The following is a 16,226-nucleotide window of genomic DNA, read 5'->3' on the forward strand; positions in this document are numbered from 1 at the left end:
CTTGTGACTTTCGCAACAGTATGATGCGATTAAATGTTTCAAGGAAGTTCAAATATTCTTTCACATTACAAAGTAATGATAACCCAACTAACAAAATCAATAAATCTTTAATAATCTGTTATCCCAACTGGCCGATCACATAAACCGATAATAGTGTGTTGACACAAAATACATGAGCTACATCTGCATGCCGTCGCCCTGTTTGGGAATATTACCAAGTCTCTTCAAAAGATATCAAATATGCAACATGCAAAGTTTTTTTTCTAAAGCGAAACTGCGTGAGGGAAATGTCTGGCAAAAGCTTTAACACAACAGACCCTGTTTGGCGCTGAAGAAAAACGCAGTGTGAATAATTTCAGTATAAAATGTTATCTGCAAAAATGCAGGAGCTACATCTAAATCTAAAGTCGACCCTCACTTCACCACGTAAAGCAGAATCCCTCAAAAAGCTCGAGCCTTACTCTGCAGGGAATAAAAAGACTAAAACCATTATCAGAAAAATAATAGAGAGAGAAATAAAGAGTGGTTCCCAGCTCTGGCCCAGGAATAGCTGGCCCAGGTCCGCTAAATGCCTAAATGAATAGCAAACTATTCAGCACAGCCACACATTTTAAATGATGAGAAGAATAAACTCTGATTTTTTAAAAAGAAATGCCAGCTCTTGCTGCTTACTAATAAGTAACAATGATTGCTTTGCCAAATACAAAGTGATTGATATGTGATGTTTTATTTAAAAGCTTTCAGTGCAGAATTTCAATTTGTTATCCATTGCAGCTAAGATAGAGAAGAATTTTAGATAAGAATTTTGGCAATGGTAAGAGCCCCTTGATGCCAGATAAGGAATAATTTGCTCTTTAGTCGAGCATAGGCTATTTTATTGGTTTTCTTTTCTTTATAATCTACATGAAAGAATACACAAGTGGAATATGTTCATATATTTCCTTCCAATAGAAAAGTTTTACATTTATGATTTATTATTAGACCTTAATTATATTAATGGACTACTGTTTAGAATACTGATTTATTCATTTACAGCTATAAACAGTAAATTAATAAACAACACTACACAAAAAATACAATTTAAATGTCAGTTCCCAACCCCCGCAAACACACAGATTTCTGTAACCGGGGATCGGCCCCCCCAAAAAAACAAAAGGGGAGCACTGTAATTTCAAACAGTAGTCATGTAACATGAATTTGCTTAACTAGACTTAAGTTACAACTCTGAATAATCTTCATTGCTGATAACTGATATTGGGTCTTGGTTGCTCTCTTCTGCGAAATAAGAGACGAGCAGAGGGCAAAGTGTTCCTGGTAAGTGTCTGAAATTACGGTGTTGCTAGTTTGTTTAAACCTTGAGTAATCCACACCAAAACACAGAGTCTCTCTGCGTTATTCTGTAAGTTGATTAAGTAATATAGCAATAGGCTCAATTACAGCGGCTACTGGTCCTTATTTTTGGTATCGGAGTTACAATTTATTATAATTTAAGAACAGATTTGTGAAGATAATATAACAAATAGAAATAGCTGCTTGTTTTCCTGTTTTAAATGCAACACCAGCAAGGAACAGAAAGCGGTGCACCTTTTTTCATAAAGGACCTGTTTCACCTCTAAGAATGCTAAAGAGCTCAGCTATTAGCTGGCAAAAGTAGGAATGCCATGTGACCTTTTACTAAATGTTAGAATAAAGGATGCAGCTGCTGCATACAAAAGCATGTTAAAAATACCATCATGGATCAGGTTGGTTAAATCATTTCTAATGCTTATGAACTATAAATATGTGGAATAATTGCTTAATTAGGATACGATATGACCTTGCTGAAGTGCTTTTCATTCATGTTTCATTATTGCTTTTATTAGAATTAAGACAGAAAGATTACCTGAAGGTGTAGTTTCCAGGGACAAGGTTTGTGAGTGTGAGAATGGCCGTATCTGCTGAGGCTTTCTCCTCTCGGAGCGGCCCTTTCACCTCTTCCCAGTGCCACGCCACTATCTTATCATCATCAGTGCTCTCTGGTGGATACATATATAGATTAACAGTATTTCATTAACTATTCTATTGTATATGGACATATTAAAAACAATCAGTAAGAAACCTTGTCCTTTTAAATAAATTAAAGGCACAAAATCAGGCCAAACTATTATGCATTTTTGGTTTGTATTTGAGAGACATTGTAAATACAAATTTAATAGTTAAAAAAAAACTTCTAAAGTAAACTACTCAAAGATTATATTATATGCAGCACATTGCAATTCTCAAAAATCGTAAGTAAATCTTTATAAAATATCATAACAGCACTGTATACCATATTAATGCTGTATTTCATTAAGGTTTTAGAAATATAAAGGCTTTGAAATTACAGTACTCTTTTATTACATGTTTTTGAAGCACCTTAAAACACATGTGCCAATTAAAATACAGTCACACTCTTGTTATACATAAAACTTGACTGTCTGGTTTGTTTAAGAGTAGACAAGTGTGTAGGAATTTTTTTCCTAATTATTCAGTAACCAGTTTTTGCAGATGTGGTGTATAAGCAGGGACATTTACCCTACAGTGAGCAAACAAAATGCTTTTTGGGCGTTACATCAGCTTTTGTACAAGTGCCACTGCTTAGACTTTGCTTATCATTCGACTCAACAGTGATAGATGTTTGGTTTATACTGTATGTCTAATTTGAAAATGACATCCAGAATTTATACCCTTAATTGCTAGCTTAACATAAAGTACATAAATTTTGAATGTGTTTTAAACAGTCGCAGAACAACATTACGCAATGTTTTCACATGCGAAACACCACTATACTGGAAATCGATCTTTAATACAAAGAGGGACCCTATTTTATATGTTTCTAATATATAGTGCGAGGGCTGTTCAAGTCAACCTGGGATTGACATTTACATAGGAGAGCAAGCACGATACGGTGATGAGACTCTTAGCTGCAGTAAAACATTTGAATGGTGCGAACATTTTAAAGAAGTCCGTATGTTCGTAAATGATAAATGGCTTAGTGCGTCGTTCCTGTGAACTTACAGAGAGTGGAACACCTGATCCTTGAGAATATGTTATTAACTTGCGGTAGAGGCGGATCTGTCTGTGGGAACTGTACACACAGTCAATCATGAAAACCATTTAGACACTAAAAAAAACTGTCCTTCATCAGAGCCATTTTCACATGTTTGGGCTATTAATGGAGTTCCTGGGAGGTCGGCGTTTTAGTCTGATTATGGCTAACGGCATAGGGAGAAAACCTGCCGCACTAGTGCAACACTGCGATAAGTGCATTAATGTAGCAGCGGGTTATATAGAGAAATAAAAGTAGTTTTTACTCTTAAAAAGGTCTTATGCTCGTAATCCGAGGGTACACTGTATTTCAACAGCGTTGTTTCTACAAGTGCAGTAACTTATACTTACGACTGCCATCGATCACAGTGGAGCTTGTGGGTAAAGAGATCTCCTGGTACTTTGGTGAAACTACAGCAACTGGTGGTTTATTGACTCTTGGCTCTGTGAAAAAATGTTACGAACATTAAAACCCACCTTATAGTGACTTTAGTAAAAGTGTCTCCTTAACATATTCCATATTATATTGTGCTGCAGAAACTAATGAACTAAAAAACATCTCTTAAGCCCTGTTCTTACTGTCAGTTGTTAAGGGTCATACGGTATCTGTAATAAAATGTTACCTCTAAAATGAAATGCACATACTGAGACAGTTTTTCCTTTTGCAATCACAGTCAATTCATATTTTATTGTTCAATAATATTGTAAGGATCATTAGGAGTAGCAATTCTTCATAAAGATATTTTCCTTTCTCTTTAAGCAAGATAAAACTTAAGATAATAATTTAATATAGTATATTATAGTTACCTGGTTTAACTGTTACATTGACATAGCCTTCACCATGTGCACCATCACCATCCACAATCACCTCAAACTCATACAGACCCACAGTCAACTGAGGAGAAACAAAATAAAAATTATAAATTTGATATACAGTGGAACCTCGGATTGCGAGTAACGCGGATTGCGAGTGTTTCACAAGACGAGCAAAGATTTTTAATAAATTTTAACTTGGTAAACGAACAAGTCTAGGTTTATGAGTACCGAGTATCGTTTATCACGCATGCGCTTCTTGTTTTGACGCTGAGAGTCATGAGATCACAACAAAGCCAATGGTTTCTCTCTCTCTCTCTTGCGCTGCGGAATTGTGGGTAATTGTCTCCCCCGCTGGGTCTTAGTGCGTGTGTCTGTCACTGGTATAATCAACATTCGTGCCCGCGTTTACTGTTTACTATAACATTGTGACCACGTGTGTGCTGGTAAAACATCTTTTATTTTGTGTTTGTAAACGTGTGTATACAGAGCGCATGTACAGTTTATTATAAGACGCGTGTGTGCATGCATATAAAGCAAAGAAAGTCTTGTTAGAGAGGTTAAAAAAAAACTCTCTTGTTCACTGTGTTTCATGGTTTAGTTTTACAAGGTTGACTCTCTGCCATTTAAATTTTCAATCTGTTGCTTTTCATGACTGGTTCACTTAAACTTGTTACCTGGAATGTTCAAGGGATTGGCCATGTAATAAAAAGGAAGAAAATTTTAACTTATCTGAAAAAACAAAAGCCCGACATAGTACTGCTCCAGGAAACTAAACTGTCTGATACTGAAAGCTTAAAGCTGAGGAGAGATTGGGTAGGTCAGGTTCATTCTTCTTCTTACTCACAGAATAAGAGAGGGGTGGCCATTCTTATAAATAAGAATCTACCTTTTAGCCTAGAGCACAAGGAATCAGATCCTGAAGGAAGATTCATTATGATTACAGGCTCAATTTATAATCATCATATAACAATTTTAAATGTCTACGCACCAAATCTTGACTCGCCTAGTTTCATATCGCATATCATTTTATTGTTTAATTATTATTGTAAAGGTCTAGGTTTTTTAGCTGGAGACTTCAATTGTGTAATGAATGCCTCTCTAGATAAATCCTCGTCTGCAAATGTATCGAATCCCAAATCATCTAAGGTTCTTAACGAATTATGCATAGATACAGGTTTGATAGATACATGGCGCCAATTAAATCCTAAAGTGAGGGACTATACATTTTACTCACACCCCCATAATTCTTATTCTCGGCTTGATTATTTTTTTATCCCTAAGCAATTTTTGAATGCGATCCAGTCCTGTCGTATTGACAATATTACTCTGTCAGATCATGCAGCAGTACATTTGCAGATAGACCCTGCTTTCACTATTCCTAGAACCTCATACTGGAGGTTTAACACATCCCTCTTAAAAAGTGACTCTTTTTGTCTTTTTGTTTCAGACTGTTTATCTCAATTCTGGTCTGATAACAGAGAGTCCCCAGTATCCTCAGCCATGATTTGGGATGCAGCTAAGGCCACTCTACGCGGTCATCTCATCTCTTACACTTCTCACCTTAAAAGAGTCAGGGACGGGAATAGGAAAAAGCTTGAAAAAGAAGTTTCCAGATTAGAACAAATTCATAAGGAATCCCCTACAGTTTTAAATTTAAAAGCGCTGGTGAATGCAAGAACCAATCTGAGTATGGACCATACCAGCCACATTCAGAAGCTTTTGCTCTTTACTAAACAAAAATATTATGAATTTGGCAATAAATCCAGTAGACTGCTTGCTCACCAACTAAAAAATCAAAATAATGATCGTTCAATTGTTACGATACGGGATGAGAATGGTAACATTTTAAGAGACCCTTTAACTATAAACGGAACTTTTAGGGATTTTTATACATCTCTTTATAGCTCGGAATCAAAAGCGACAGGCCTAGACATTGCCGGCTATCTAAGCAAAATTCCATTATTGTCGATTTCAGAGGAAGATCGGTTTAGCTTAAATGCTCCTTTTACAGTGGAGGAGATCTGGGCGGCCATTCAGTCTATGCTAAATGGGAAATGCCCTGGTCCGGATGGCTTCCCATTGGAATTCTTTAAAAAATTCTGGCCTAAAATTCACCCAATTTTTGTACCTGCTGTTAATAAAATTTGGGAAGGCGAAATACCACCCTCTTGGAAACAAGCTTCTATTAGCCTGCTCTTAAAAAAAGATAAAAATCCCCTTGACCGCTCATCCTATAGACCAATTAGTCTTCTTAATGTGGACTATAAGATAGTCACAAAAGCACTGGCTCGCAGACTTGAAAAGATCCTTCCTAAAGTTATAAATCCTGATCAGGCAGGTTTTGTGAGATCTAGATGTGGTATGGACAACGTTCGTCGTGCTCTTAATGTTATTCACTATCTTAATACCCAAAATAAGCCAGCAACGATTTTATCTTTGGATGCCAAAAAGGCTTTTGATCGCGTGGAGTGGCCTTTTTTGTTTTCAGTTTTGGAAAAATTTGGGCTAGGCTCCAACTTCATTAATATCATTAAATATCTGTATGCAGATTCTGTTGCTACTGTCAATACGAATGGACTGATGTCTGAGGGGTTTCCAGTACGTAGAGGCTGCAGACAGGGGTGCCCTCTATCACCACTATTGTTTACATTATTTATTGAACCTTTAGCAGAATCTATCAGGATTAATTCAGATGTTACAGGTATCACAGTTAATGGGAAAAAGCATGTAATTTCCTTGTTTGCAGACGATGTACTTTTATATCTGGAGAATCCACAATCCTCGATACCCGCAGTTTTGAACTCTTTAACCTCGTTTAGTACCGTGTCAGGGTACAAAGTTAACTTAGGAAAATCTGTCTCGATGCCCTTTAATTGCCCCCGTAACCCATCTATACAATGTCCTTTCCAGGTTTCAGATAGCGGTCTTAAATATTTGGGCATTTTTCTCACCCCCAATTTGAAAAATTTATTTGAGACAAATTATTCCCCTTTAATTCGAGAAATTAGAAAAGACTTGGAAAGATGGACCTCTTTGCCGACTTCCCTCTTGGGGAGAGGCAATGTTATAAAATTAATGTATTGCCCCGTCTAAATTATGTGTTCCAAAATCTTCCGTGTTATTTAAATTCATCCTTCTTTAAATCACTAAACGCTTCTATATCTCGTTATATCTGGAATAATAAAAATCCGAGAGTTGGTCTCTCTAAACTCTGTAAACCAAGAGATTTGGGGGGTCTCTCGCTGCCCAATTTTCAGCTTTACTATTGGGCTGCTCAACTCAAAATTATAACAAGCTGGATTACGAACAGGCAGGACGCTTTATGGATTGACTTTGAATCCTTATTTTGTTATCCCAGGAGATTAGAATCTCTTTGGTTTATTAATAATATCGATCAGATAAAACATCTCACTGATAATATGATTATTTATAATACATTACTGGTTTGGAAAGATGTGAAAAAATATTTGGGCATTCCTCACATTATTTCTGTCCATTCTCCCTTGGCATTTAATCCTGATTTTCCAATTCAGATTAGGAGTATTGGGCTGTCGGAGTGGAGTTCTAAGGGCGTGTCTGACTTTTCAGACCTTTTGGCTTGTGATACCCTGAAGTCATTTGAAAAAATCAGAGCAGAGTTTAATATCCTCTCTGTAGATTTTTTTAAGTACCTGCGGGTCCGGCATTTCTTTGAATCCCTATTAAGGCAGAACAAATTTCGTACTATTTTATCAGAATTGGAAGAAACCATCATTTCAACTAAAGTTCTTAAAGGGGCCACCTCTAAGTACTATGCTTTATTAGCGCACTCAGATTCCTCAGCCTATGACTCTCTAAAATCACTGTGGGAACAGGATCTGGGGGTATCATTTAATCCAGAAGTTTGGACCACAATTTGTAAAGGCATTTTCCCAAAAAGCACTTCAGTATCTTTACACGAACAAAATTTTAAATTTTTTCATAGAATTTACTTTACACCTGTACGTCTTCACAAAATGTATCCGGGCAGTTCCAATCTTTGCTTTAAATGTAAAGCACATAGGGGTACATATTTTCATGTATTCTGGTCCTGTGACAATATCCAATCATTCTGGAAGGGGGTTCACTCTGTAACTCAAGAGATAATTGGAAAACATTTTATTCTGTCTCCTGCATTGTATTTGTTGAATCATATTCCTGAAGGCCTTTTTGACAAGGACTCCAAGCTCTTGTTTACAACCCTTTCATTTTTGGCAAAAAAAATGCATTTTGCTAAAGTGGTCCACTCCCCAGGTTCCAACTATCACTATGTGGATATCCCAGCTGTCATCTTTTCTTCCCTTGGAGAAACTAACTCATGATCTTAATGACAGGTCGGACAAATTTTGGAAACTCTGGAAACCTCTCCACTGTTTTTTGCAAAAACTCTGAATGTTTATTTTAACAGAGGTTTCTATTTTCCCCCTCATGTTTTGCTTTGCTTAACTTCAGCAGGCAGAGTTTTATATTTGCTTGTACATTGTATATTGTTATTTTTTCAGCGCTGTGGGTGGGTGGGTGGGTGGGTGGGTGTGTTTGTTTGTTCGTTCGTTTGTCTGTCTGTTTGATTGTGTTTGTATTATTTGAAAATCCTTAATTAAAAAAAAAAAAAAAAAAAAAAAAAAACTCTCGTTAGGGAGGTTAAAGGTCCATTTTCTCCTACTCTGTATCAGCCTGTCGTTATGTGTGCGCGCATAATTTGACACCGTGCCACACACTCTCGCCTTTACATCCCCCCCCACCCTAAATTCCCAACCCCTCCTCCTCTCGGCTTCACACACACATACAAACACAAACGTTGCTCTACACAGAAACACTGCTCTGTCGCGATTCTTTTCAAAGGTAATGTGAAGATTCATTTGTTTGTTTTAACACGCAAGTTTTATTAGCAATGTTCCTTGCTAATTTTTCAGATTAATCTTTCAGATAAGTCTTTCCGTGCACACACATCACACACACAGAAAGCCTGTGCGCACAAACGGAAACAGTTATCTGTCGGGGTTTATTTTTATATTTTTTTAAAGGTAAAGTGCAGGTTAATTTGTTTAATTTTTACTTTATATTTTGTATTAATCATATATATAAATTTTTTGGGCTGTGGAACAAACAATTTGAGTTTCTATAATTTCTAATGGAAGAATTTGCTTTGATTTACGAGTGTTAGGTAATCTGAGTCCACTTCCGGAACAAATTATCCTCGTAATCCAAGGATACACTGTATTTGTATTTAAATACTTTGCTGAGTTAATAAATAAAGAACTGCTCATTTTTACCTCGCTCAGTTTAAGTGTGCCACTATGTTTCCCTTCCATTTCTCCACCGTAGTCTTTAGGGTGTGTTATCAAACGCCAGGCAAAGTCATAGTTAGTCCCTAAAAGCAAACAAAAAAACTAATTAATTAATTTATTAAAACAATTACTATTTACTTGATAAAGCATAATCACAATGGAGCCCACAAGTAATTTAATTGCAGTAAGTTACCTTTAGGGGGATCTGGCACTACAAACGCATTCAGCTGCACTTCATTGCATGGTAGAGTGACCTCCACGTTGTTGCCAGCAGATACTACCAGCTCCTTCACTGTTGTGGAAACAAATCAGAAATCATCTCTGTGTACTAATGCAAAGTAATACAGACTACAGTCCTCAGTTATTCATACTGTAACTGTGCAAAAGTATTAGACACTCTGTGGTGTTTTATATATATATATATATACACACACAAACATATTGTAAATATATATATATATATATATATATATATATATATATATATATACATACATACACACACACACACACATATATACACAAACTTTTTTGTTCATGTTTATTTTATAACATTATTATTAAGTTAGGTTTTTTTTATGTATGAAACAGAAAGTAGGTGTGGCAAAGTCCTCAGAAAAACTGTGTCTGGTTGTGCCATACCTAAAATGCGAACGGAAGCCTTGACTTAACTTTTGCTATTACAGCTATACAAAAACCTCAAAATTTTCATCCCGCATAGTGATTGGTAACATCTGGATTTTGAGGATTTGGACTTGCATGACATTAATTTATGCTGATAATAAGTAATTCTACTACTACTAATAATTTCATGTAATAACAGTTTTCAACTATACTATACAATTATTTTAATTAAAAAAGGGATAATATATACACAACCCAATTCAAGTGAATACTCAGTGTTAAAGGGGTCATACGGGCCTACATGCATTTTTTTAAGCTGTTTGGACTGAACTGTGTGCATACACAACCACTCTACGATGATAAAGAGCTGCCCAGTGATTTTCTATTTATTTATTACAATAACATGCCCCTTCTGAAATCAGGCCAATCGCAAATGCCTGTCGATGTGACGCCACACCGCAAAAGGCCGCTCCTACTATAGTTGATTGACACTGGTGTTTTAGCAAAGACCCGCCCCGAGTGAGAAGAAGCTGTCGGCCATTGAAAACTTTGTGTTTCTGCTTCATCTTCACCAGGCTTGGTGAGTGTAATTCCTTTTTCTATGAATCTTTGCAGATCGCCTTTTCTAATAATCACGATGAATGCGGAGTGTAAGTTAACTTACACTCTCATAGAACATGGTTATGTCGTCTTCTCTATGTACATCCGTCTCTATATAATCCCTAATCGCCCGTTTATAATAAACAATGCATTAAGGTGATTGTCTAGTTGCAAACTGTGTACGTAGTCGGAAAACTATATTATGCTTACCTTTGTAACGTTAAATGGTTTATAACGGCGTCTGTCAAAGATTAAGAAGTCATGTAAACACATCAGTAAACACATCGCGTTTGTATCCCTCTCAGTAAGCTTTTCCGCTTTTGTTGTTGTTGCTCGCGGCAGCGTAACAGCCCGTTAATTCATGCCCATGCAGTGATGAGAAAGACAAATCGAGTCGATGCATGTCCATTCTTTTAATTTCTGCGTTGTCAGGCGATATTACAAACTTCCACGTAGGTTCCATACTTAAATCAAACCAAAAACTACTTAAGAAAACAGGCTCAGGCTCTATATTTCAGCGTTTTTCAGTTTGGACTGCATTACCCACAAAGCATTGCCCGCACTGCGTTGTGGGCAATGCATTGTGGGTAATGTAGTCCAAAGCATTGCCCGCACTGGACTACACTCCCGTGTCTATACCCCACGTGTGTTGTGAAGACACGCCCCACAGAACTGGGGGGCGGGCTCAGCAGAGATTATAAGCATTTAAAGGAACATGTACTAAAACAGGTTGCTGAGAACAGAGCTAGTTTTTACCAGTTAAGAGTAGTGTTTTTTTTACACAACCATTGAGAATTTTTAATTAAATATATTACAAACTTTTCATTAGGACTCTAAAGATCATATTAACATTTAATGAAAAATGTGTCTGAATGACCCCTTTATTTGTAATAAAAGTGTTAATACTTATATCAATTCTTGTCCACTTTAATAGTTGCACGAACAATAAATAAAACCTCAATGCAACAATGTGTCTCATACCAGGTGGAGTTCCTGCTGGGGTGGAAGAATAAGGTCCACTTGTTGGTGACCCAAAACTGCTATTGGAAGATGAATGATCCATATTGTCTTCTGGCACCGTTGAATTCTGCCAAGTTGCTGAAGCTGCCTCCTCTCTGCTGCCGTTGACAGGCCCATTCATCGCTTTATTGGCCGATTCTGAGAATGCGGTTCCACTTACTGTACTTGCTGGTGTTGTGCTGAAGGGCTGAGATCCGAATTCATCCTAGGGTAAAGCCCATAATTTGTGTAAGTACTAAGAATTATATTCTGTATTGTGTTAAAAATAGAAAGTAAAATACATAAAACAGCACATACATGATTGCTGCGTTTGTGCCCAGGGCCTCCATTAAAATCAGAAGCCCATGCGTGCCGTGGGATTCTTCCTTTCTTTGATTTGCTCTTGTCAAGCAGCTGGAGGATGCCCAGAGAATTGATGTGAGTCACCGGCAGCGAGGAGATTTCACAGCCGTTGGGCCGGACACACTTCAGCAGAACACAGTAGCCACCAAGGCTCCACACCGCGCTGCAGGAGGGCTCCAGGCAACATGATTCCCAACACTGAGTGCCACTTTCGTCCACAGCCAGCGGCTGCCAACCTAGCCCAATCACACTGCTGCAAGGGATTCCCAACACGCCACCGGACACTCTGCACATACCCGCTACCACTCCTAGAAGAGATAAAAAAATGCATTTATTGTAATCAGTAGTAAAATTATTGGAACAATCGGTACATGGAGCATAAACAAAAAGGCTAAGTCTTAGATGCTCTTGTTCCTTATCCAAGTGTATAACAGTCTCTGTTGATTATCCGCATGATCTAAGAAAATAATGATTATTACAAAAGGCAGGACTGGGAAACAAGATCTCTGAAACCTGTCCACCTTAGATCACTTCTGATGCTACAGCATGCACCAACTAATATACACATGCAGCTGATTCCCAACTCCTCCGGCCGTCCAAATCCTCAGTTCTGGTTAGTATATGCTCCTCTTAAGCTCACCCTTGGGTATTGGGTATAGACAGTGTTTTGTGTACATTTGTGTGCAGATCCAGTCCCAATCCATTTAGCGTGTCCTACTAGGCTTTTTTTATTAAACGAATACAGTATTTGAAGTTATCCATAATGCTATGCATTATAACAGCCTGACATTACAGATTTACTTCACAGTAAGGATTAAGGCCTCTCGTTAATAGGATAAAACCTTCCATCCAGGCTGTCCTATTTCAAGCAATATAATATCAAGTCCAGTTTGTTTTTTGTTTCTCATGCATTTCCTTCCTCATGATGCTGGATGACTAATCTGTTATTTATCGTGCATGGAAAAATACATGAAGCTGCTGGTCAGTCAACTGGGTGTGGCTAGACCCAGGCAGAATGTCAGTTTTACAGTTAACCAATTACCCTTACAAATTATGTTCATCTGTTTTCGGTAATTACTAAGATTTAAATAAGATTTTTAAACTATTTCGTCAATACGAAAGAAAGAAGTCAAACAGCCATATTGTCCATGGAATAAATAAAATCCCAGAGTTTTTAGAATTTTAATCTCTTACCTAGGTTCATTCTTGGAAAACAGACTCTATAACCAATAGTAAGTGTGGCTTGTCCGGAAAACAGCATTTCATTGTTAAAATAACATTATCAAGTGTCAAATCTTACTGGCTGATGTACTGGTTAACAGGCCTGAAGACATTCTTTCCATCACTGTATTCCTCAACCAAATTTGGTTTAACAAAAGCAGACACTTATATGAAGGCTTAATTTAAAAGCCTTAAAGATCACTCCTCATTTCCTGTTCCTCTGAAGTATTCATGAATTCTGACACCCTGCAGCATGAGACAGTGTACATACAGTGAAAAGATTGCGAGCAAAGATTTGTAATAAATTTTGACTTGAGCAAAAAATGAGCAAGTCTTGGTTTATAAGCACCGAGTATCATGTATCACGCATGCGTTTCTTATTATGACGCCGAGCGTCACGTGATCACAACTGAGCCAACAAAGTCCTACATTTTTCGGAATTAAGAGTAATCGTCTCCCCTGCTTTGTTTTAGTGCACGTCTCTTACTGGTACAGTATAATCAACATCCGTGCAAACGTGTACTGTTTACTATAACACTGTAACCACGTGTGTGTGTGTGCGTAAAACATATTTTATTTTGTGTCTGTATGCGTGTGTGTACAGCGCGCGTGTAAAGGAAAAGTAAGTCTCATTAGAGAGGTTAAAGATCCATTTTCTCTCTCTGCATCAGCCTGCTCTTTGTGTCTGTGTGCGCATGAATAATTGGACACCGTGCCCCAGACACACAAAAACAGACCCCTCCTACTTTCGCCTTCACACACACACACACACACACACACACACACACACACACACACACACACTCCTTATCTCTACTCTTCACAGAAACACTGCTCTGTTATGATTCTTTTCAAAGGTAAAGTGCAGGTTAATTAGTTTTATTTTTACTTGATATTTTGTGTTAATTATTTTTATGTATTTTTTTGGGGGGGCTGTGGAACGAATAAAATGATTTTCCATCATTTCTTATGGGAAAATCGATTTGGTTTATGAGTGTTTTAAAATATGTAATCCAAGGTCCATTGTATGTATGTATATACATTATATTAAATCACAAATACACAATAAACAATTTGCAGGCATTTCTTTGCCTCAGAGCATTTAGAGTTTAATATCAGTGCCTGTAATGTAAAAGCTGTTAAAACAGCTTGGAATCAAGACACCAGTATGTCTATCCGATTGTATAGAAACTGCACTTATCTTAAATGTGTTTGCATATTACACGGGCTGAAAAAGCAACCCCGATATCAGGAATTAATCTCTTTTGTGAACAAATATTGTCAAAGCTTCAACGTAAAAAAAACAAAACATTAATTTCTTTATAAGCGTCAGTTTTATACAATTATTTTGCATCATTTCAAGCTTGCAATTAGTTCTCTTTTCATTTTAAATGTTTGTCTCTGAAATTGTAGAAATTCCCACATTAGCCCCTTCTTCTCATTATTATTATTTGTTGCAAGTATCTGTAGCTGCTGTTATTTTACTTTAGGTATAAATAGAAAGAGGGAGTTTTATAAAATCGGGAAATGCATGGCCACTACACAATAAATTGTTGAACAAAAATTCATTACGTGCCCTAATGCACTTAATAAAATACAAGTTAAATTTTTAGAACAAAAGTTGACCAATATGGTCCAATACTTAACATTGTATGGACTGTAAGCACTTGAGGACATGAAGGGGGAAATGGCATTTTTCCTTTTCATAAAACGAGCCGTGTGCATCCTTCATCACAGAGCACTAACAGCTTGGTTTTGTTTCACTTAGCAATAGTTGGTCGCTAATTTCCTTCCTAAAAAGACGGGATGTGACTGTGCAGCCTGTTCTCAACCTCTTTATTCTTCTGACTTCAAAACACGCCGCTTATTCACAGCACAGTCTAGCCAAATGACTGCATATTATGGGATGGCAATAACAGGCACAATGACGGTAGCTGAAGGCCCTGGGGATTTTGTTTAGAGATGGGACACACTAAAAAGTCTGTTTTCCAATTCCCCCTCCGTGCGAAACCTTCTTTCTCTGCACAAAGCGACTATTGTCCTTCCTGCATTGAACTCCTAGGTCCGAGCACCATCAGTGCAACTGTGTGACTGTAACAACCGTTCAGGCATGTCTGTCAGCAAGTCAGCACTGATGTAATAATAGGCCAAGAATGCTGATAGAACAAGATATTTAAGGCAACTACCGTAAGCAACACATAAATAAAGAACAACAAAGAAAGGCTGACCAGTGGAATAAATACACTCCTACTTTAGTTTAAAGTTCATTAAAAAATACAAGTGTAATATAATGCAATAGTCACAGATGAGTGCCATCTGTGCCTGAACTATGGAAACACTAAATCACAGCGTGTATTGTCTCTCCCTTTAATTGTTTCACATACAGAGTATGGATCAGAGCTGCTCAATTATGATAATCATAAATCATGATTATTAGGGTTAATACTGAGACCATGGCTTTATTTAATAAAACTGCTAATTTAATCAGGAAAATTATGAAACAGGTTTATTTCTTTCTTTCTTTTTTCCTTTATTTATTTACATTTTCTTAAACTTTAAATATACTTTAATCTAAAAACTAATTGTTTTTAAAATAAAGAGATAAAAGCCACAGCCTGATTGAGAGAGAAAGAGAGAGAGAGAGAGAGAGAGAGTTTGGGCTTTTGGTGCATTGCAAGTGCTACTGTATGCTACTGTAAATCACGCTACTGTAAATTAAAAATTAAATTCTGACGCAGTCATAAAGAACATCTAAATTAAAACAATAACGATGTTATTTGTGCACAAAAATACAGTGAATATAAAAAGCCTACATACACCTTGCAAAACAGAATGCGGCACAACAGTTGGTTAATCCTGATTATCTTGTTTTCGCAATCCTTAGAAGACAGAATCGAAAATTGAAAGTAAAACCTGATTAGGTACTCAGCTCTAGTATGTATTGTATAGTTTAGTTTTTACATAAACAGAGGTTGGAGCGACCATCTTGGAGCCATTCACGTAAAGGATCATACACATCGGCTGTGTAGTGCTATTTATGTTAGCACTAATTGATGCACTCTAATAACCACCAGTCATACAGTTCTACCAGAAACTGAAATCTCTAAAAAGACTCATCTGCTTTCTTCTGTATAAGATCGCAAGGGGCTTGTAGCCTGTAATAGGAAACAAAGACAGGGTACTCCTTGGATGGGGAGCCAACTCATCAAAGGGCACAAACACAAACGTAAA

At 37.1% G+C, this 16,226-nt stretch overlaps 1 protein-coding gene across 1 annotated transcript in view; it reads right to left on the minus strand.

Annotated features, from left to right (window-relative positions):
* The window catches only part of kiaa0319l (KIAA0319-like ortholog), a 34,496-nt gene that overhangs the window by 10,726 nt on the left and 7,544 nt on the right, over positions 1–16,226 (minus strand). Inside the window, exons 4-10 of the mRNA XM_053492515.1 lie at positions 11,730–12,082; positions 11,394–11,637; positions 9,382–9,480; positions 9,174–9,271; positions 3,874–3,961; positions 3,418–3,510; positions 1,883–2,015 (exon numbers count right to left, since the gene is read on the minus strand). Coding sequence (XP_053348490.1) covers positions 1,883–2,015; positions 3,418–3,510; positions 3,874–3,961; positions 9,174–9,271; positions 9,382–9,480; positions 11,394–11,637; positions 11,730–12,082 — 1,108 coding nt within the window. The remainder of the gene's footprint in view (positions 1–1,882; positions 2,016–3,417; positions 3,511–3,873; positions 3,962–9,173; positions 9,272–9,381; positions 9,481–11,393; positions 11,638–11,729; positions 12,083–16,226) is intronic.

Source organism: Clarias gariepinus, chromosome 3, assembly GCF_024256425.1.
Source record: "Clarias gariepinus isolate MV-2021 ecotype Netherlands chromosome 3, CGAR_prim_01v2, whole genome shotgun sequence".
Classification (NCBI taxonomy): domain Eukaryota; kingdom Metazoa; phylum Chordata; class Actinopteri; order Siluriformes; family Clariidae; genus Clarias; species Clarias gariepinus.